This window comes from Schistocerca americana, chromosome 7, assembly GCF_021461395.2.
Source record: "Schistocerca americana isolate TAMUIC-IGC-003095 chromosome 7, iqSchAmer2.1, whole genome shotgun sequence".
Classification (NCBI taxonomy): domain Eukaryota; kingdom Metazoa; phylum Arthropoda; class Insecta; order Orthoptera; family Acrididae; genus Schistocerca; species Schistocerca americana.
The window spans coordinates 392,457,150-392,479,409 of record NC_060125.1 but is presented as its reverse complement, the minus strand read 5'-3'; the positions used below and the strand labels follow the sequence as shown (position 1 = coordinate 392,479,409).

Below are 22,260 nucleotides of genomic sequence, written 5' to 3'. Positions count from 1 at the left end.
GGCAGGTCAGCTGGTAAATCACATGGGTGCTTTCACACGTGGCTCTGCCTTTGAGCTTGTGTATGTGTATGTGCGGATGGATATGTGTGTGTGTGCGCGAGTGTATACCTGTCATTTTTTCCCCCTAAGGTAAGTCTTTCCGCTCCCGGGATTGGAATGACTCCTTACCCTCTCCCTTAAAACCCACATCCTTTCGTCTTTCCCTCTCCTTCCCTCTTTCCTGATGAAGCAACCATTTGTTGCGAAAGCTTGAATTTTGTGTGTATGTTTGTGTTTGTTTGTGTGTCTATCGACCTGCCAGCACTTTCGTTTGGTAAGTCACATCATCTTTGTTTTTAGATATATTTTTCCCACGTGGAATGTTTCCCTCTGTTATATTCATATCATTATTTAATATTTCATGTATAAAAGATGCTACTGCTGTTGTAGTAGATCTCCCTTTTCTAAATCCGTGTTGTAGGTTGTTTAACAGATTGTGTTTGGTGAATATGATTCAACTTGATTTCGTGTTACTCTCTCTAACAATTAGCCTAGTTCTGAGGTTAATGATATTGGCCTGTAGTTTTTAGTGTCAGTTTTTAATCCCTTTTCATGCACTGGTATAATTTCAGTAATTTTCAAAAGGTTGGGGAATACTCCATTTCTGAGGGAGGTATTTATCAAGTGAGTCAGGGGGTTTCACTAATTCATCCCTGCATTCCTTTAGCAGTTTAGGTGAAATGTCATCCCAGCCACAAGACATTTTTGGTCGAAGTGCTGATATGATTGCTAGGATCATTGCTAGGATCACTTTAGTTGGAAGCATATTAAAAGCACATTAACACACAAACACAATTACACAAACTTACAAGGAGCATGCGCGCGTGCTGCTCCCCCCCCCCCCCCCCCCCCCCCCCCCCCCCCACACACACACACACACACCCTCTCTGCAAACACAGTTTAGGGAACAATTCCAGTTTAGAAGAATCAGAATTGCTAGTGAGGTTTGTTCAAATTCCACAATACCATGTTACAGCTTCTTTACTGTCATGTCAGCCATAGTACCTGACTTAAAAGGCTAAATTTCCATTGTCAGGAGGTCACAGGCTTGCGGTGGTTGTTGTGGAGAAATAAATCTGTTTATGATACATTTCTCTACTGAGGGCTGTCAGTAAAGTTCTGGGAAAGTCATTCTGTTATGAGAATCTTAAATTTCTGTACATGTTGTTCCCCTTTTTTTCATTGATCCTTTTTCCTTAAGCAGAAATAAGAATCATAAAAAAAACTGTGTTGTCTGCTCCAAATCATTAAAATATGCATTTAAACTGAAAATAATATCTATTAGATGCATAATTAAACTAAAAATGCCTTATATACACATCATACATGTTTTTATCCCCAAAAATGTTAGAATATCCAAATATACAAGGAAACTAATACATACTTGAAATCAGAAAGAAATGAAATGGATAAGTATTAAGTTTGAGCTATATCCAGTGATCCTACAAAAACATGCATTTGCATGGGATTCTCATCTTTAGTGATGAACATATCCACAAAGTTTGACAAATATCTAAAGGGTGCTTTGTGGTGTAACGCTTAACAATGTAATTGAAGTCATGCTCATGAGATCACCCAGTAATGTTGTTATAGTTTTTCTGTTTCTGCAAAAATGAGTCATTGCTTGAAAGTAAGTTTTTGCAACTATGAGACGGAGCAACTGCTGATGAAGGAGAAAGAAACTGTAAATTATGACTGTCTCATGTATCTTTAATTAGCAAACTTGAAAGATTGTTTTTAATTATCTCTTATACATAATTTTTTCTGATTAATGCTAGGGTATGTTAGAAGAGTGGTGCTTTATTTGCATCTTTCAATGTAAGGTAACTATTTAGAATAAAAGTATTCTGGCATTTTAACAAATATCATTTAATACTGCCAGTATCTTATGATAGCAGTTAATGTGTCTGCATTTCCTTTTTATATACAGAGTCCTTAAGAGAATTGTTTATGTGCTTCACAGGTCAGTTTTACAGTCCTCATGCCAATTCTGTGGCCGATTGTTTGACAGATTAATATACTGTTGAAAAAAATCACTTTACTACGGCACTGATCAGCTTTTGATATATTTGCAATACGTTTCATAGTTGGTTCCCATGTGTGTGTGTGTGTTTTTGTTGACTAGAATAAATTTTAACTTTGTGTCAGCTTGTGACTTAATCTTACTCTTTTTCTTTTAGGTCTGTACGGTTGCTGCCAGCCCTGGAAAAATTGAATCTTAGTCATAACAGGATCACAGATGTAAACAATCTCACATTGCTGCCTCGCCTTTCTCATCTTGATTTGTCTGTCAACCAGTTATCTGAAACAGGTCCACTGCACATGAAAGTTGGGAACATTGTTCAGCTAAACTTGTCACAGAACTGCATTTCTTCATTGACTGGTTTCTCACGTTTGTACTCCCTTGAGGACCTTGACTTGTCGGACAACAGAATTGAACATATCCATGAGATATCTCACATATGTGCACTTCCATGTCTCGAGAATCTTGTGCTGATAGGTTAGTATATAAATTAGCTATTCATGATCTGTTAACTTTTAAGTATGCAAATGTTTACACTAATTTATTTTGTAACCTGTTCTGTAGAGTTATTCATGACAAATTTCTCTTAGGTGGACTGACACTAGGGCTATGTGGCTTCTGTAATTATTGTACAATGTGAGTTACAGGACGAATACATGTAAAACAATATCAGTAATCTCTCTTTTCCATTGTTATGTTATGCTGCCAGAAGAAAAATGTATGGTCCTTTCATTAATTGATCAAGCAAATATCTGATATCTTCCAACATTAAATAAAGACATGTCTCTCTCAATGCAGGTGTCTTTACAAAACTCAAATTTTTTCTATTTGTTTGTGGTATCTCCGGTTTTAAAAATGTGAAGAGCATGGTATTACAATAAAACACTATTGAATATATGTTCACATAGAGTTTGCATATAAGTTGATGTTAATCTGTTGTAGAATTATGGATAATATTCCATGCTGAAGCATTATTATGTTTTGGAGAGTGAAAAACTCCTGTATAAAAATGAACAAGGATTTTGTAAACAGAGATCTTGGGAATCACAGCTCTTTCTGTTTTCCACAAAATCCAAAACACCATAGATGACACTAAAGTTGATGTCATGTTCTTTGACATGTGTAAGGCAATTGATATTGTTACACATTGTTGTTTAGTGAAAAAATAAGAACTCATCTGGTAACAGACCAAATTTGTGACTGGATATGGGACATATTAGCAGGTAGACCTCAATATGTTGTTGTTGGTGGTGGTCTTTAGTCCAAAGACTGATTTGAAACAGCCCTACATTCGAGTATATCCTGTGCAAGGTTCTTCATCTCTGCATAACAAGTGCCATCTATATCCTTTTGAAACTGCTTACTATATTCAAGGCATGCTCACCTACAATTTTTGCCCTCCAGATTTACTTCCATTCCAAAACTGACAATGCTTTGACACTCCAGGATATGTCCTATCAACCAATCACTTCATTTAATCATCAAATTGTGCCACAAATTTCTTTTTGCCCCCAATTTGATTCAGTATTTTCTCAATAGTTATTCAACCTCCCTGTCTAATTTTCAGTATTCTTCTGAACACCACTTTTAAGAAGACTCTATTCTCTTAGTGACTGAACTCCTAATTGTCCACATTTTACTTGTGTACAAGACTACACCCCACACAAATAACTTCATAAATGACTTCCTAACAAGGAAATTTATATTCAGTGTAAACAAATTTGTCTCTTTCATAAAACGATTTCTTGCTGTTGCTAGTCTGTATTTTATTCCCCTTCTACTTTGGCCGTTATCAGTTATTTTGCTGCTAAACTAGCAGAACTCATCAACTACTTTTAGTGTCTCATTTCATAATTTAATTCTTTGAGGATCACCTGATTCAGTTTGACTACATTCCATTACCCTTGTTTTACCTTTATTGGTGTTCACAATGCAAAATCTTTTCAAGACCATATCCATTCTGTTCAACAGCTTTTGTAAGCTTTTTTTGCCATCAGTGAGGTCTCTGTAGGAGTTGTAGATAACCTTTCATTATCTTTATTTTACTACTGCCAGCTTCAGACTTTCAAAGAGTGTATTCCAACATTGTCAAAAGTGTTCTCTATATCTGCAAATGCTATAATCTTAAGTTTACCCTTCTTCAGTCTATCTTCTAAGATGAGTCATAGGGTCAGTATGGTCTCGCATATTCCTACATTTCTCGGGAACACAAATTGATCTTCCATTATGTTGGCTTCTGCCGGCTTTTCCTTTATTCTGTAAATAATTAGTGTCTTTATTTTGCAATCATGATTTATTAAACTGATGATTCATACCTGTCTGCACCTGTCTCAGATGTAATAAAAAAAATATTGCATTCTTCTTTAAGTCTGGAGGTATTTCACACATCTTATCTATCTTTCATACACTGCGGAATAGTTTCATCTGACTGGTTCTCCCAGGAATCTCAGTACTTCTGAGGGAATGTGTCTCCTCCAAGGACATTTGTTTTGACATAGGCCTTTCAGAGCTCTCTCAAATTCTTCTCACAGTATCGCGCTCCCCCTCTCACCTTCATGTATTATCTTCAAGTTCGTTTTCTTTATACAGACCACCTACATATTGCTTCCACCTTTCAGCCTGTCTCCCTTTGCTTTTATGGGCTTGCTGTCTGAGCTCTTAATGTTCATAGGGGTACTTCTCTTTTCTGTAAAGGTCTCTTTAATTTTCCTATAAGCTGCATCTATCTCTCTCCTAGTCGTGCGTACTTCAACATCTATGTAGTTCTCCTTTAGCTATTCCTGCTTTGACATTTTGCACTTATTGTCAGTTTCAGTTTCTGTACATCTGTATTCTCTTTTGCATGTTTCATTTTCTGCATTTTTGTACAGGATGTCCATGTCCGTAATATAATACCTTGAGAAGTAATTGAGATATTTATTGATGGTATGATTCCATGAATAAGGTTACTCAGTGTGTCTTTTTACACACACAATACACCTCAATATGCGCACCATTAGTGGTGTGACAGACACCTGATCTGTATTTTATTACTTTCCAAGTGTCTTGCAGTACTGGAAATTTAAAATTTGCGATAGCTGCATGAACATGATGGTACAACTTGATTGTTGATAAACCCTCACAGAAAAAATCTAGTAGTGTGATGTCTGGACTTCTTGGGGCCAAGCAATTCCAGCGATCTGGAAACTCATGATTCCTCACACAGTCCACAAAATGGTGTAGTGCACCATGTTGTTGAAAGATCATATCATGATGAAGTTGCAGCATAGCGCACAGCTCCAACGTGTGTGTGAGAGAAAGCACACAGAACACTTTCTTATATGGAGTCCACAAGGCTATTGATGTGCATTTATGTGAACAAAACAGTTGCACACATTCACACTGTAATTCACCTTCTTCATTGTTTTTTAATCTTTCTGATTATTTTACAAGCTGGTGCAGTAATTTCGAAAATGGGTTTAATTGTAAAGTCGCGTAATAAGTCTCACTGTGAAGCAACATTGCAACAGTAGCAATATACACAAGTTGAAACTAGGCCACTGAATATTATGGAAATATAAGTAACATTCAACACTAGACTGGCTGCAACAATGAGGAAAGGCGCGTACTTTCACGAGTGAGTGGGCTGTCTAATAACTATTACATTTGGGGGCGATGGTAATAAATTCATATTACTATAAAAGTCAATCACATATGACGAATACACTCCTGGAAATGGAAAAAAGAACACATTGACACCGGTGTGTCAGACCCACCATACTTGCTCCAGACACTGCGAGAGGGCTGTACAAGCAATGATCACACGCACGGCACAGCGGACACACCAGGAACCGCGGTGTTGGCCGTCGAATGGCGCTAGCTGCGCAGCATTTGTGCACCGCCGCCATCAGTGTCAGCCAGTCTGCCGTGACATACGGAGCTCCATCGCAGTCTTTAACACTGGTAGCATGCCGCGACAGCGTGGACGTGAACCGTATGTGCAGTTGACGGACTTTGAGCGAGGGCGTATAGTGGGCATGCGGGAGGCCGGGTGGACGTACCGCCGAATTGCTCAACACGTGGGGCGTGAGGTCTCCACAGTACATCGATGTTGTAGCCAGTGGTCGGCGGAAGGTGCATGTGCCCGTCGACCTGGGACCGGACCGCAGCGACGCACGGATGCACGCCAAGACCGTAGGATCCTACGCAGTGCCGTAGGGGACCGCACCGCCACTTCCCAGCAAATTAGGGACACTGTTGCTCCTGGGGTATCGGCGAGGACCATTCGCAACCGTCTCCATGAAGCTGGGCTACGGTCCCGCACACCGTTAGGCCGTCTTCCGCTCACACCCCAACATCGTGCAGCCCGCCTCCAGTGGTGTCGCGACAGGCGTGAATGGAGGGACGAATGGAGACGTGTCGTCTTCAGCGATGAGAGTCGCTTCTGCCTTGGTGCCAATGATGGTCGTATGCGTGTTTGGCGCCGTGCAGGTGAGCGCCACAATCAGGACTGCATACGACCGAGGCACACAGGGCCAACACCCGGCATCATGGTGTGGGGAGCGATCTCCTACACTGGCCGTACACCACTGGTGATCGTCGAGGGGACACTGAATAGTGCACGGTACATCCAAACCGTCATCGAACCCATCGTTCTACCATTCCTAGGCCGGCAAGGGAACTTGCTGTTCCAACAGGACAATGCACGTCTGCATGTATCCCGTGCCACCCAACGTGCTCTAGAAGGTGTAAGTCAACTACCCTGGCCAGCAAGACCTCCGGATCTGTCCCCCATTGAGCATGTTTGGGACTGGATGAAGCGTCGTCTCACGCGGTCTGCACGTCCAGCACGAACACTAGTCCAACTGAGGCGCCAGGTGGAAATGGCATGGCAAGCCGTTCCACAGGACTACATCCAGCACCTCTACGATCGTCTCCATGGGAGAATAGCAGCCTGCATTGCTGCGAAAGGTGGATATACACTGTACTAGTGCCGACATTGTGCATGCTCTGTTGCCTGTGTCTATGTGCCTGTGGTTCTGTCAGTGTGATCATGTGATGTATCTGACCCCAGGAATGTGTCAATAAAGTTTCCCCTTCCTGGGACAATGAATTCACGGTGTTCTTATTTCAATTTCCAGGAGTGTGTACGGGAGAGATAGACACACACATTTTTGTAGATTTATCTTTCTTTGTGGCCCAGTTGCGAAGAATATTGGTTATGGTGGAAATAAGAGTCAGACAAAAATTATAACAAAAGGAATCAGATTTCATTAAAAAAAGAGAAAAGATGAAGATCGCATGTATTAGTGTCGCGCCCAAATGATCAAATTAGAAAAAGTGAAAATGGCTGTCACAAAGGAAGAAAAGGTCATGTTCACCTACCTCCATTTTTGTAATGTGCTGCTGCAAAGTTCGTCACTGCTGTCTGTATCCATCTTGTATAAATGATGATAATGTTGGTCCAGGAGAATGTCATATTAGGCTTCCATAAATAATGATAAATGTGGAGTTTTTTTTTTTTTTACTTAAACTGGTGATTATTCAAATAAACTTTCATAAATATAATACCAGGTTTTTACGTATACATCTACAGTTTATGATGAACAGGAACAGAACAGAAGCCTGCTACGAAAGCTAGTAATTGAAGAGCATAATTATGCCATTGTCTCTCAGAGTCTATCAGTGCTCTTACTTACCTTTGATTGGCTGATCAGTATCTGGCAAATATTTTACATTCTGGTTTATCAAGAAATATTGAAAAAGTATCTCCAGACCACGCAATACTAATTGCTTCAAACACACACCCACCCACCCACCCACACACACACACACAAAACATTTTGAGTCGCCATACTTGCAGAAACAAACTGCAATAAATAGCTCAGTTGTGTCCCAAGTTATTACATCTTATGTTATTGGATATTTAATGCGACAACCCTGTACTTTATTGCTGTTCTCAGTGGGGTGAAATCAACACATGTAAAAGTAATTTCATGGGTATTGTAGAGCTATTACTGTTTACATTATGTATAAATAATCAAATGGATAACATCGGAAGCTTGATGAGGCTTTTTGCAGAGGAATATGTTGTCAGTAGGAAGGTTGCAGTACCAGAAGACTGTAGTGAAATGCAGGAAGACCTTTAGAGAATTGGTGATTGGTGCAGGGACTGGTACTGACCCTGAAAGTAAATGATGTAATGTGATGTACTGTAGATAAATAGATGGAAAGATCCAAGTGACCACATAAAACAAATTGCAGGAAAAGAACATGCCAGTCTTAAGCTGATTGTAAGAATGTTAAGGAAATGTAATTCATCCACAAAGGAAGTGACTTACGCAACACTTGTTCGACCAGTTTTGAATATTACTTGTGTGTGGTGCCCTTGCCGGCCGCTGTAGCTGAGTGGTTCGAGGCGCTTCATCCGGAACCGCACTGCTGTGGTTGCAGGTTCGAATCCTGCCTCGGGCATGGATGTGTGTGATGTCCTTAGGTTAGTTAGGTTTAAGTAGTTCTAAGTCTAGGGGACTAGTGACCTCAGATGTTAAGTCCCTTAGTGCTTAGAGCCATTTGAACCATTTTTTTGTTGTGTCCTTAACTGGTTGTATTAATAGAAGAGATAGAGCAGATCTGATGAAGAGCAGCACGTTTCATCTAAGGATTGTTTAGTAGGTATGAGTGTGTTACTGAGATGCTCAACAAACTCCAGTGGCAGTCACTGCAAGACAAAGATTTAACTGTAAAGATGAGTGAAATAAATATCATTTAAATGGAACACAGCTTCAACCCCAGGTGGAATCTATCAGGTTGTATATTGACTTAGCAGCTTAGCTAGCCCCTCTTTTAATCATAATGCACCTAGGATCTCTCGAACAAAAAGTGTGCCCAGTGAATGGAAGAAAGCACAGGTCTGACATATAACAAGAAGGGCAGCAGAAGTGGCCCATGAAACTACCATCCAATATCCTTGACATTCATTTGTTGTAGGATCATAGAACTTATTCTGAGCTCACATATAATGAGATATCTTGAACAGAATGACCTCCTCCATACCAGTCACCATGGATTTTGAAAACATCAACTATGTGGAATCCAACTCTCACTTTTTCATATAACATACTGAAAGTCATGAATCAGAGCAACCAGATAGATGTAGTATTTCTTAATTTCTGACAATCCAGTGACTCAATCCCACACATACTCTTTCTGCCGACAATATGTTAATAATAGGTATCAAGTGAAATTGGTAACAGGATTGAAGATTTCTTGGTAGGGAGGACATAGCATGTTTCGTGGATGGAGAGACATCAACAGATATAGAAGTAACTTCAAGTATGCCCCAAGGAAGTGCGTTGGGATCCTATTCATGTTGTTTATTGATGACCTTGCAGACAATATTGATATTAACCTCAGATTTTTCACAAATAATTCAGTGATCTATAATAAAATACTATCTGAAAAAAGCAAAGCTGTGGAAATATCCATTCAGATTTAACAGAATTTTGAACTGGTACAAAGATTGGCAGCTAGCATTAAATGTTGAGAAATGAAAAAGTTTACATTTCACAAAACAAGCAAACATAGTACTGTATGGGGTACAGTTGGAATTGGCCAACTTATATAAATACTTGGGCGTAAAAATTTGTAAAGATGTGAAAGAGAATATTCACATAGACTCAGTCTTAGGTAAAGCTGGTGGTAGACTGCAGTTCATGCAATTAGTTTACAAAGGAGATTGCGAACAAAACTCTCATACAGCGCCTTCGAATATTGGTCAAAGTGTGAGGCCCTTACCAGATAGGACTATCAGGGGTATGAACAAGATGTGCTGGATGGTCACAGGTTTGTTTAAGATGTGAGAGAGTGTGAGGATGATGCTGAAAGAACTGAACTGGCAGAAGTGTGAAGATAGATGCTAACTCTGCTCTGAAAGCCTAGTAGAAAGTCTTGAGAACCAGCTTTAAGTGAGGATTCTAGGAGTATGCTGCAACTACCTAGGAATGGTTCCCGTGGTGATTGAAAGGACAAAATTAGACTAATTACAGTGTCACAGAGGTGTGTAAGCAATCATTCTCCCCACACACCTTATATCAATGGATTGGGAAAAGTTCCTAATAATTTCTAAAAGTGGAACTACTCTCGGCCACGCACTTCACTGTGGTTTGCACAGTACAGATATTGATGCAGATCAAAACATTTGAATGCATATTGTTAAAGAACATGAATTAAAGTTTAGGTTCATAATGAGACACATTTAATGTACATATAGTTTAATGTCTGCAAAATACAATTAGTAAAGCTAAAAATTTGTTGCTGTTGTATCATATTGTCTTCTGTTACACAGTGGGCACACACCTTTGAATACCCCAACCAGTGGACAAATGTGTCAGCATACCTACAGACACATTCAGTTGGGCAGCAAGGTGTTTTATTGTAATCCATCAGTCACCTCAAATGAGTGTGGCCGCTCATTCCAACATTGCAGGAGTCACAGCTGTGTGCAGCTGGTTGGCACGCAGGAGATCAAAAAGGTTTGCGCAACCTTGTTGCAGTGATGACAAACACCTTGTCCAGTGACGCATTTGTTCACTGCCAGGTCTCCATAGAAATTTTGCAAGAGCCTATGAATATCTGTGATGCTCTGACCTTCTGTCAAAAGAAACTCAAAATGATACTCTGCTTGGAACATCATTTTGAAGGCTACATATAGTGTTGTCACCTACTGGAATGTCATAAAACTGTAGGGATTGAAACAGGAATATTCCATGATGTCTCACAACAAATTCTGCAATTTTTTCAACTGAAATTAGCTGAAATAAAAAATATGTTGCGTTACTTATTGAATTAATAGAGAAGGTAGTGCTACATGTACTGTATTGTAGTAGCCAACTTTGTAGCATAGCAACTTAAGTGTTTTTTTCCCCTTCCTTATGAGAACAACTGCAGTAGTAAAATAATAACCTGTTTGTTGTAATTGAACAGTCTGTTCAGTAAACTGAAAAGTAATAACTTGTTTCAGGCAATCCTGTATCTATAGAGGTAGACTACCGAGTTCGGGTGTTCGAGCAGTTTGGTAGCCGAGCGTGTGAATTGTGCCTTGATAATGAGAAAGCAACATCAAAGGAATTGGATACAGCTGCAGTATTACAAGCTCTGCGGATTGTGAAAGAGGGACGCACACCAACACTCTGCATCAGAGAGTTACCTTGTTTCCCAAATTCTCCATAGTGATTCAGACAGTATGATGCAGAATTTTATTGGAAAAAGGTGAGTATTTGCTGATTATGCTTTTGTTGTTGTTGTGGTCTTCAGTCCTAAGACTGGTTTGATGCAGCTCTCCATGCTACCCTATCCTGTGCAAGCCTCTTCATCTCCCAGTACTTATTGCAACCTACATCCTTCTGAATCTGCTTAGTGTATTCATCTCTTGGTCTCCCTCTACGATTTTTACCCTCCACGCTGCCCTCCAATGCTACATTTGTGATACCTTGATGCCTCATAACATGTCCTACCAACCGGTCCCTTATTTTTGTCAAGTTGTGCCACAAACTCCTCTTCTCGCCAATTCTATTCAATACTTCATCATTAGTTATGTGATCTACCCATCTAATCTTCAGCATTCGTCTGTAGCACTACATTTCAAAAGCTTCTATTCTCTTCTTGTCCAAACTATTTACCGTCCATGTTTCACTTCCATACATGGCTACACTTCATACAAATACTTTCAGAAACGACTTCCTGGCACTTAAATCTATACTCGATGTTAACAAATTTCTCTTCTTCAGAAACGCTTTCCTTGCCATTGCCAGTCTACATTTTATATCTTCTGTACTTCGACCATCATCAGTTATTTTGTTCCCCAAATAGCAAAACTCCTTTACTACTTTAAGTGTCTCATTTCCTAATCTAATTCCCTCAGCATCACCCGATTTAATTCGACTATATTCCATTATCCTCGTTTTGCTTTTGTTGATGTTCATCTTATACCCTCCTTTCAAGACACCGTCCATTCCGTTCAGCTGCTCTTCTAAGTCCTTTGCTGTCTCTGACAGAATTACAATGTCATCGGTGGACATCAAAGTTTTTATTTCTTCTCCATGGATTTTAATACCTACTCCGAATTTTTCTTTTGTTTCCTTTACTGCTTGCTCAATATACAGATTGAATAACATTGGGGAGAGGCTACAACTCTGTCTCACACCCTTCCCAACCACTGCTTCCCTTTCATGCGGCTCGACTCTTATAACTGCCATCTGGTTTCTGTACAAATTGTAAATAGCCTTTTGCTCCCTGTATTTTCCCCCTGCCACCTTTAGAATTTGAAAGAGAGTATTCCAGTCAACATTGTCAAAAGCTTTCTCCAAGTCTACAAATGCTAGAAACGTAGGTTTGCCTTTTCTAAGATAAGTTGTAGGGTCAGTATTGCCTCATGTGTTCCAATATTTCTACGGAATACAAACTGATCTTCCCCGAGGTCGATTCTACCAGTTTTTCCATTTGTCTGCAAAGAATTCGTGTTAGTATTTTGCAGCTCATCACACTATTGTTTCCAGTGATTATTAACTTTTCTCAAAAAACTGTAATCACAGACATAGGCTGTGTGTGTGTGTGTGTGTGTGTGTGTATAGGAATGTATTTATTTCCTCTTTTTAGTGATTACTTGATGCTCTCTTTTTAATTTCACAACAGTGGCAAAATACTGTTGAAGAACCCGTAGGCCATTTGTTGTGGGATGTTACCATTATTCTGACTTCCAGCTTAATTTGATGTTGTGGTCAGTTATTTATTTATTTGTTCATCACTTACTATCTTCATGCATTAACATTGTCATTATATATACACATAAGTACAAGATGTACTGCGTGATACGGTAGCTATGCTAGCAATTTATTAATGTAAATAAGTTATACACAAATGTAATAGACTTGAAATACGTATGTCTGACACAAATGGTATAGTACGTTGCTCATCAGTCCACTCATTAAGAAAGAAAGAAAAAAAAAATGATACTGTGCACTACTTGACAAATATTTTGCTTACAGCAGCTTTAATTGATAACACTTTTATCACATTTTAAATTCTTCTACAGTGCAAAATGCTCTTTGTTTAAGCTACTTTTGTGTAATGATTGTAAAGACATTTAGTGAAACACTGTATGTTTGCATTGGTGGTTGTTCTTTCAAAAGGCTAAGACTTCTCTTGGAAGTCATAGCTTCCTCTCTACAGCTTCTTCTCTACAGCTGTCCTCCTCACCTATATGTATGAAGAACATCCCATCTCACTCATGTTCTTTAAATAATATGTTCTCAGTTGTCCCCATTCTGTAGAACTATTTCATTCATTTTTCTGTCATTCAAGCTAGTTCTTGTAATTCTCCTCCAGAAACACATTTCTGCAGCCTCAAGGCAAGGTTTCTCCTGCTTTGCTAATGTTCAAGTTTCACACCCATATGTCAGGACACTCCACATGAATGTCTTTTCAAATCTTTTCTTAGTGTGGAAGCTAGTTTGCTTGTTCAGTAGAGGGTTCTTATTTTGGAAGACATTGTTGGACAATATTATTCTCTCTTGATTTGGAACAATGGAAAATCCGGGCTGGAATAATGACAATATTATTAAAAGGAAAGATTGCTACTCACCATATAGAGGAGATGTTGAGTCACAGACAGGCATAACAAAAAGACTACCATACATATTGAGCTTTTGGCCAAAAGGCCTTTTTTGGAAGTGTGCGCGTGCGCTCACACGCACACACACACACACACACACACACACACACACACACACATAATAGAGGGAAACATTCCACGTGGGAAAAATATATCTAAAAACAAAGATGATGTAACTTACCAAATGAAAGCATTGGTATGTTGATAGAGACGCTAACAAACACAAACAGACACACAAAATTCAAGCATTCGCAACCCACGGTTGCTTCATCAGGAAAGAGGGAAGGAGAGGGAAAGATGAAAGGATGTGGGTTTTAAGGGAGAGGGTAAGGAGTCATTCCAATCCCAGGAGCGGAAAGACTTACCTTAGGGGGAAAAAGGGACAGGTATACACTCGCACACACACATATCCATCCACACATATACAGACACAAGCAGACATATGTAAAGGCAGAGATGTCAGTCAAGGCGGAAGTACAGAGGCAAATATGTTATTGAATGACAGGTGAGGTATGAGCAGCGGCAACCCCATTAAGTTTTATTTACATTCCCTCCACAAACATGCCTTCGCCCTAGCCTGATTACTCTCCCATATTTTATTTACTCAGGCTTGTCTGACATTTGGCATTACCCCCAAAGGCCTCACACTTAAAGTTCCCATCTCTGGCTGCAACCCTTCTTTCCATCAGTCCCTATACCAGTTCCAAACTGAACAATCCATAGCCCTCACCCGCCTAATGCTTCACCTACACATCAACTCAGCCAATGAACACACCCATCAACTCCTATTCTTAATAAAAGTCCTCAATCTTTCCTCTCCCAAATCCACACCAGCTGTTCAGAGCATCCTCCTACAGGCCAGCCGCAAATTAGAACAGCATGCCACCCTCCACCTCAAAAAACTATCCAATCTCCTGGTTTCTCACCTCCAGAAAGCCAACTCACTCACCCTCCACAACCTTTCCAGCAAACCTCAACCTCCTCTCATTGCACACAGACCCAGTCTCTCCCATCTACTCAATCTCCCACTTCCAGCTCCACTCCCCCCAAAACCTCAAAATTCTAATCAACACAATCTGGAACCACAACACCCTAATTCAGTAGTTAACCTTTCCTCCAAACCTCTCTCCCAATCCAAAACCTCTGTACTATCCAAAGGCCTCACCTTCAGCACTACTCCCAGATTCAACCAAACAGCCCTCGTCAAAGATTTACTGTCCTACACTCGTACTCTCAGCTGGAAATATCACTTTGCCACGAAGAAAAATAATCCTAATCCTACTCCTAATGATCCAACTCCCCAAGACACTATCCAAATTGAACCCTGCCTGGAACAGTTCCTTCCTCCGTCACAGCGGGACCCACCTCCTCTTCCTCAAAATCACCCTCTCCAAACCTTCCAGGAATTTCTCACTTCCAGCCTTGCCTCTCAATCCTTCTTGAAAAACCTAAATCCTACTCCCAACATCACCACAGCTGAAGCCCAGGCTATCTGTGATCTGAAGGCTGACCGATCCATCGTCATTCTTCTGGCGGACAAGGGTTCCACGACCGTGGTACTTGATCGACGAGAGTATGTTGCTGAGGGACTGCGACAGCTTTCAGACAACACTACATACAAAGTTTGCCAAGGTACTCCCATTCCTGATATCCAGGCGGAGCTTCAAGGAATCCTCAGAACCTTAGGCCCCCTACAAAACCTTTCACCTGTCTCCATGAACCTCCTGACCCCACTGACACCCCGCACCCCTACCTTCTACCTTCTTCCTAAAATTCACAAACCCAATCATCCCGGCCGCCCCATTGTAGCTGGTTACCAAGCCCCCACAGAACGTATCTCTGCCTACGTAGATCAACACCTTCAACCCATTACATGCAGTCTCCCATCCTTCATCAAAGACACCAACCACTTTCTCGAACACCTGGAATCCTTACCCAATCTGTTACCCTCGGAAACCATCCTTGTAACCATTGATGCCACTTCCTTATACACAAATATTCCGCACGTCCAGGGCCTCACTGCGATGGAGCACTTCCTTTCACGCCGATCACCTGCCACCCTACCTAAAACCTCTTTCCTCATTACCTTAGCCTGACCCACAATTTCTTCACTTTCGAAGGCCAGACATACCAACAATTAAAGGGAACAGCGATGGGTACCAGGATGGCCCCCTCGTACGCCAACCTATTTATGGGTCGCTTAGAGGAAGCGTTCTTGGTTACCCAGGCCTGCCAACCCAAAGTTTGATACAGATTTATTGATGACATCTTCATGATCGGGACTCACGGTGAAGAACAACTCCAGAATTTCCTCTCCAACCTCATCTCCTTTGGTTCCATCAGATTCACCTGGTCCTACTCCAAATCCCATGCCACTTTCCTTGACGTTGACCTCCATCTGTCCAATGGCCAGCTTCACACGTCCGTCCACATCAAACCCACCAACAAGCAACAGTACCTCCATTATGACAGCTGCCACCCATTCCACATCAAACAGTCCCTTCCCTACAGCCTAGGTCTTCGTGGAAGACGAATCTGCTCGAGCCCGGAATCCCTGAACCATTACACCAACAACCTGAAAACAGCTTTCGCATCCCACAACTACCCTCCCGACCTGGTACAGAAGCAAATAACCAGAGCCACTTCCTCATCCCCTCAAACCCAGAACCTCCCACAGAAGAACCCCAAAAGTGCCTCACTTGTGACAGGATACTTTCCGGGACTGGATCAGACTCTCCCAGACTCTGAATGTGGCTCTCCAGCAGGGATACGACTTCCTCAAATCCTGCCCTGAAATGAGATCCATCTTTCATGAAATCCTCTGCACTCCACCAAGAGTGTCTTTCCGCCGTCCACCTAACCTTCGTAACCTCTTAGTTCATCCCTATGAAATCCCCAAACCACCTTCCCTACCCTCTGGCTCCTACCCTTGTAACCACCCCCGGTGTAAAACCTGTCCCATGCACCCTCCCACCACCACCTACTCCAGTCCTGTAACCCGGAAGGTGTACAGGATCAAAGGCAGAGCCACGTGTGAAAGCACCCACGTGATTTACCAACTGACCTGCCTACACTGTGAAGCTTTCTATGTGGGAGTGACCAGCAACAAACTGTCCATTCGCATGAATGGACACAGGCAGACAGTGTTTGTTGGTAATGAGGATCACCCTGTGGCTAAACATGCCTTGGTGCACGGCCAGCACATCTTGGCACAGTGTTACGCCGTCCGGGTTATCTGGATACTTCCCACTAACACCAACCTGTCAGAACTCCGGAGATGGGAACTTGCCCTTCAGTATGTCCTCTCTTCTCATTATCGCCAGGCCTCAACCTCCGCTAATTTCAATTTCAAGTTGCCGCCGCTCATACCTCACCTGTCTTTCAACAACATCTTTGCCTCTGTACTTCCGCCTCGACTGACATCTCTGCCCAAACTCTTTGCCTTTACAAATGTCTGCTTGTGTCTGTGTATGTGCGAATGGGTATGTGTGTGTGTGCGAGTGTATACCTTTCCTTTTTTCCTCCTAAGGTAAGTCTTTCTGCTCCTGGGATTGGAATGATTCCTTACCCTCTCCCTTAAAACCCACATCCTTTCGTCTTTCCCTCTCCTTCCCTCTTTCCTGATGAAGCAACCGTTGGTTGTGAAAGCTTGAATTTTGTGTGTATGTTTGTGTTTATTTGTGTGTCTATCGACCTGCCAGCGCTTTTGTTTGGTAAGTCTCATCATCTTTATTTTTCCAACTATATTGAGTGGTTTATGGTCTTGCAATTAGGAAATAAGTTGCAATTAGGAAATCAGTCATCTTCATTTAATGGGTCATGCTTATGTATTTATCTTCTGCGGGTTGTTATTGAACAAACAACTAATTGTATGAAGGGATGTAATAGTATTTGTAGTTTTGTTAAAATATGGTCTGCAGGATTTGTTGTTTGTCATCTCAGAGACACACCTGACTGCCTCCTCTTCCTCCTCCTTCTCCTCCTCCTTCTTAATAAAAATTATTTTTGGCCCTTGTGATGGTGCAGTAACAGTACTCCATAGGTTAGATGACTGTCTAAGAGAGCTATGATAAGAGTTTCATTTACACTAGTTCCATGTTTGCTTAGCAAATAGGTAAATTGGGCTAAATTCATACAAAATATGTAGTTTATTTGACTTTTCCACGTTGTAATTGTTCCCACATCAGTTTTTGATCAACATGAATGCCAAGAAGTTTAGCTGAGATACTATCATTGTCATTACTGCATAGATTAAAGAAAATATTTATGATTATAGACTGATTAATTTACAATTTTTTTGCTCCTAACCTTATATCAGGCAGTGTGTGGAGTCTTCACTCTTTTTACTTTAGTGCTTCTTTGTCTCTTCTAGAAGGATGAAGACACTTATAATATTTGGACTGCTACTATTAAAATGTTCTATTTGTTTCCTGATGCTTAGATAACTTTGAAAATGATAGCAAGAGAGCTTTTTTTATAACAGAATTCTATGGGTGACAGTTGTAAATTTACTGAGGCTCATCAGTGTAGCATTGTCAAATAGTTTGGATTTATACAAAGGAAGTGTGATGGAAATAATATTTTCAACTCTCCTCAGAGCTGATAACCCAGCTTTGAATCTCAACTGAACATAATTGAGACTCCTATTTACTTGTAAATGATGATAGATTTGGAAGTGCATGTAGTGCTGTACCACCTATAGGACTAATATTAAGAAAATGGGGCATCAGTCTCTAGAGCAAGATTTGTCACCTTTTTGTGTAAATTGTAACCAGTGTCAGCTTTAAACAGAAGAAAAGATTCCATTTGCAAGTGCACATAATGAGTGTGCTTTGTGCTACAAGTCCCCCCCCCCCCCCCTCTCTCGCTCTCTCTCTCTCTCTCTCTCTCTCTCTCTCTCTCTCTCTCTCTCTCTCTCTCTCTCTCTCTCTTTCTTTCCTCCTTTCTTTCTTTTTTAATTACAGTGTTAGATAGGCCATAAATATCATCTAATTTTGAGGTGCTCTACATTTGCATGTTTTGCAAGTGATTTTGTGATATCAGTTCTCTTCATTATATTTCAAAATGTTTTATGGAGTTGTTATTATAATTTGTGTCCTGAATATTGTCTTATTTACAGTTTGACTGGCCAGAGTGGCTGGAGACAGTTGTCATGTGCTTGAGGTTTGCCTGCTTCTGTGAATGTGTGTTTGTTTTATTTTCTTTTCTGAAGAAGGCTTTGGCCAAAAGATCAGTGTGTAACAGTTGTTTTGATGTGCCTGTCTGTGTCATCTTTACAGTGAGTAGCAATCCATCCTTTTCATAATTGATGATATGCCATTGTTTGATTTTGCCTTATAGTTTGAGTTGCACTGGTGCAGCTCATGTAACCAGCACAAATAAGTTGAACATTAAATCCATCAAGTGTTTCATTAACATTTTTTCCTCTTGTTTAAAGCCATTAGAGATCATGACAAATAACAGTGAGACATACATGGAAGCTTTTTGCAGATTAAAAGCATTGCATTCTTTCTTTCTGGTTACCTGGTTTCTCTTTTCTGTCCAGCTACTCTTCTGCTTTTGCTCATTGTGGAAGTTCTTGAAGCTATTGATCAGTGACATGTACTTTCAGCAGTCAGAGCTCTGCTCTTAGTTCAGTCCAATGCTCTTGAAATTCTTCCTTACTTTCTCGAACCATTTATAGGATACTTTAGGCCCTTTGTTGAGCTGCATACATCCTCAACATATGTCCATAAAACTCTAGTCATTGTTTCGTTATTGACTCCATCAGCTGTGTATTAACCTGTGCAACTGTTTCTCTTCCTTGCAGTCCATATATTATCTTAGGACCCATTATTTTCTGAATGATCTTGTGTACAGACTTCTCAGCTTCTCTCAGTCCAGCCTTTTCTGCCCTTCTGAGGCATTCAGTTGTGTACAGGCATTTGATTTTGAACACTGTATCATAGTGCCTGAGTTTAGCTCTTGTTGAGATTGCCTTTTTCTCAGACAGAAGATGTGCCTACAAAAATCTGTTTCTGTCTTCCCTTTCTTGCTGTTAGATTTAATTAGATTAACATTATCTGAAACATTTTTACAGTTCTTATTTCTATCCAGTTCAGCCTTACCAACATTCCACACATTAAAACTGTGTACTGGATGAGACTCAAACTTGGAACCTTTGCCTTTCGTAGGCAAGTGCTGTACCAAGTGAATTACTCAAGCACAAACCACGACCCATGCTCACAGCTTTACTTCTACCAGTACGTCATCTGTAAAGCTGCAAGGACAGATCATGAGTCATGCTTGCATAGCCCAGTTGATTGACCATTTGCTCACAAAAGGCAAAGATCGCAAGTTCTAGTCTCAGTCTGGCACACAGTTTTAATCTTCCAGGAAGTTACATATCACTGCACAGTTTGCTGCAGAGTGAAAACTTCATTCTCAAAATATTCCACACAGTTTTAAAGTTCTTGTTGCAGTTGTCCATGCAATCATCATTAGCCTTACACTTAGCTAATCTAATTTCTGCCTTGTTTTTTTTTTTCTTTTTAAAGCTATCAAACAATGGAAAACCCAGGATGGAATGTAATGATATTATGAAAAGGAACGGTGGTACTCACCATATAGTGGAGATGCTGAGTTGCAGATAGTCACAACAAAACGACTGTCACAAATAAGCTTTTAGCCAACACGACACACACAGACACACACACACACACACACACACACACAAATGCACTCATGTAATGCAACCCGTACACACATGGCTGCAGCTGCCAGAGACTGCAGTCGTGTGTGTGAGTTCCGTTTGTGTGAGTATGTGTGTGTCTGTCATCTATTTCTGACAAAGGCCTTGCTGGCCAAAAGCTTATATGTGACAGTCTTTTTGTTGTGGCTGTCAGCAACTCAGCATCTCTGCTATATGGTGAGTAGTAACTTTCCTTTACATTATATTGTTACTTTTTAAATCTATGTATTTTGTTTTCCTGCATCACTGTTTTTATATTTGTCACAAGAAATACTTAAGATTGTAAATCAATGTAGGGTGGTTGTGATTTATGCATAGGCATGAAGTGACATTTACAGTTGATTGAGGAGCCTTCGTTTCAATACCTTAGGGTAACAGATTTTTAAAATGTTTACAAATACATTATTAAATACTGTAAATGCATGCTTAAAATTCGCACTTAAAGCAAGATGTCATTCCACTTAATTGTTTGTAACCGAGTTCTGTAATTGTCGATGGTTTGATCAGTCAATACTTGACTAATCATTAATAATTTTGGATTTATGCTTGTTAATTTTTATTTTTGACCATGTATCTTCCCAGTCTGGCAGGAAATTACTGTTGAACAACCCTAGCTGATGCTGTTTTCTTTCAATATTGCTAATGACAGTTGGATCAGGATAAATGTCTTGTGGGATTGTTATTATCTCAGTACAAGTTATGCGATATAAACATGATGAACAGGGAAAGCTGCTTAGGTGACTGCAGCCTAGCCAAAGTTTCTATATCAAAAAATTATTTACTTAATTTTTCACGATTGTGAAATCATTTCTCTATGGCCTGCATAAATAGTTCACTGGCACTGTGTGGAGCGTGTTATATTGTAATGTTGAAACCACAATCAAATCCAAATCTGAATGTAGGTTTGTCAGACAAGTGTAATGCTTGGAACTGAAAGTATGTTTATTATCGACACCAGTGTACTCCAGAACAGAACTGAAATCATGGATGTAGAGTGCTGCTATTTATACAAACAGAATGTTGATATTTATATAAATATCGAATATTCCAGATGATACAAACATCATAAAATATTTCAAGAACATTCCAGAAATGATAAATATGAAATGACAAATAATTCCTGGTAGTCTGCTTTGAGCTGGTGATCTGTAAAATGCCAGCCAGCTGCCTGCTGTTTCAGAAATTCTCATTGGAACAAACTACAGCATCGTGGATCTAGGATCTTGTCAGTGTTCCTCTGTATGGCAGGGCTGGCGAATCTTTGCGTTTTGATCATGCAATTGCATCTTCTTCACTATGATGAGCACTGAAGGCAGTTGCTTCCATCAAATCTTTGTGATCGTTAAGATCTTCAGCTTCCTTGAACCTCCCATCATTGATCTGCACCTTTTGATGGTAGTAGGTCTTCATAGAAAGGACATGGACAATCTTTGTGCAACTTTGACTTCATGAAGGTTCATAATTCTTGACTTTATACATGATGTCAGACAAATGAAAGATATAGTGTGACCCAAAGTAGTGCTTTAGTAACTTTTCCGATAGTCCTATTTTTCGCCCAAGTATAAAAATCCAAATCAAGTCATCTGGGCTGTATCTCACTGGTCGATGCATAGCATTGTAGCTCTCTCTGTCCCTCTCCTGGGCACCTAGGGTCCTATTGTGAGCCAGCTGTCTTGCTTCTTCGATCCTGGTAATGAGGTGTTGCAAATAGTCATCTTGAGAATCATCCAGGCAAGACAGAAACAGAGTATTGATTGTCCTTTTGGCCCTGCAACTGTGGAGCTGAAAGAAGAATGTGAAGCCCTTAGTGTCTTGATC

The 22,260-nt window shown here is 40.4% G+C and overlaps 1 protein-coding gene across 1 annotated transcript in view; it reads left to right on the top strand.

The window, feature by feature from the left end:
• The window catches only part of LOC124621945 (nischarin), a 72,265-nt gene that overhangs the window by 31,708 nt on the left and 18,297 nt on the right, over positions 1-22,260 (top strand). The window contains exons 4-5 of the mRNA XM_047147459.1: positions 2,220-2,539; positions 11,064-11,311. Coding sequence (XP_047003415.1) covers positions 2,220-2,539; positions 11,064-11,272 — 529 coding nt within the window. The 3' untranslated portion in view covers positions 11,273-11,311. The remainder of the gene's footprint in view (positions 1-2,219; positions 2,540-11,063; positions 11,312-22,260) is intronic.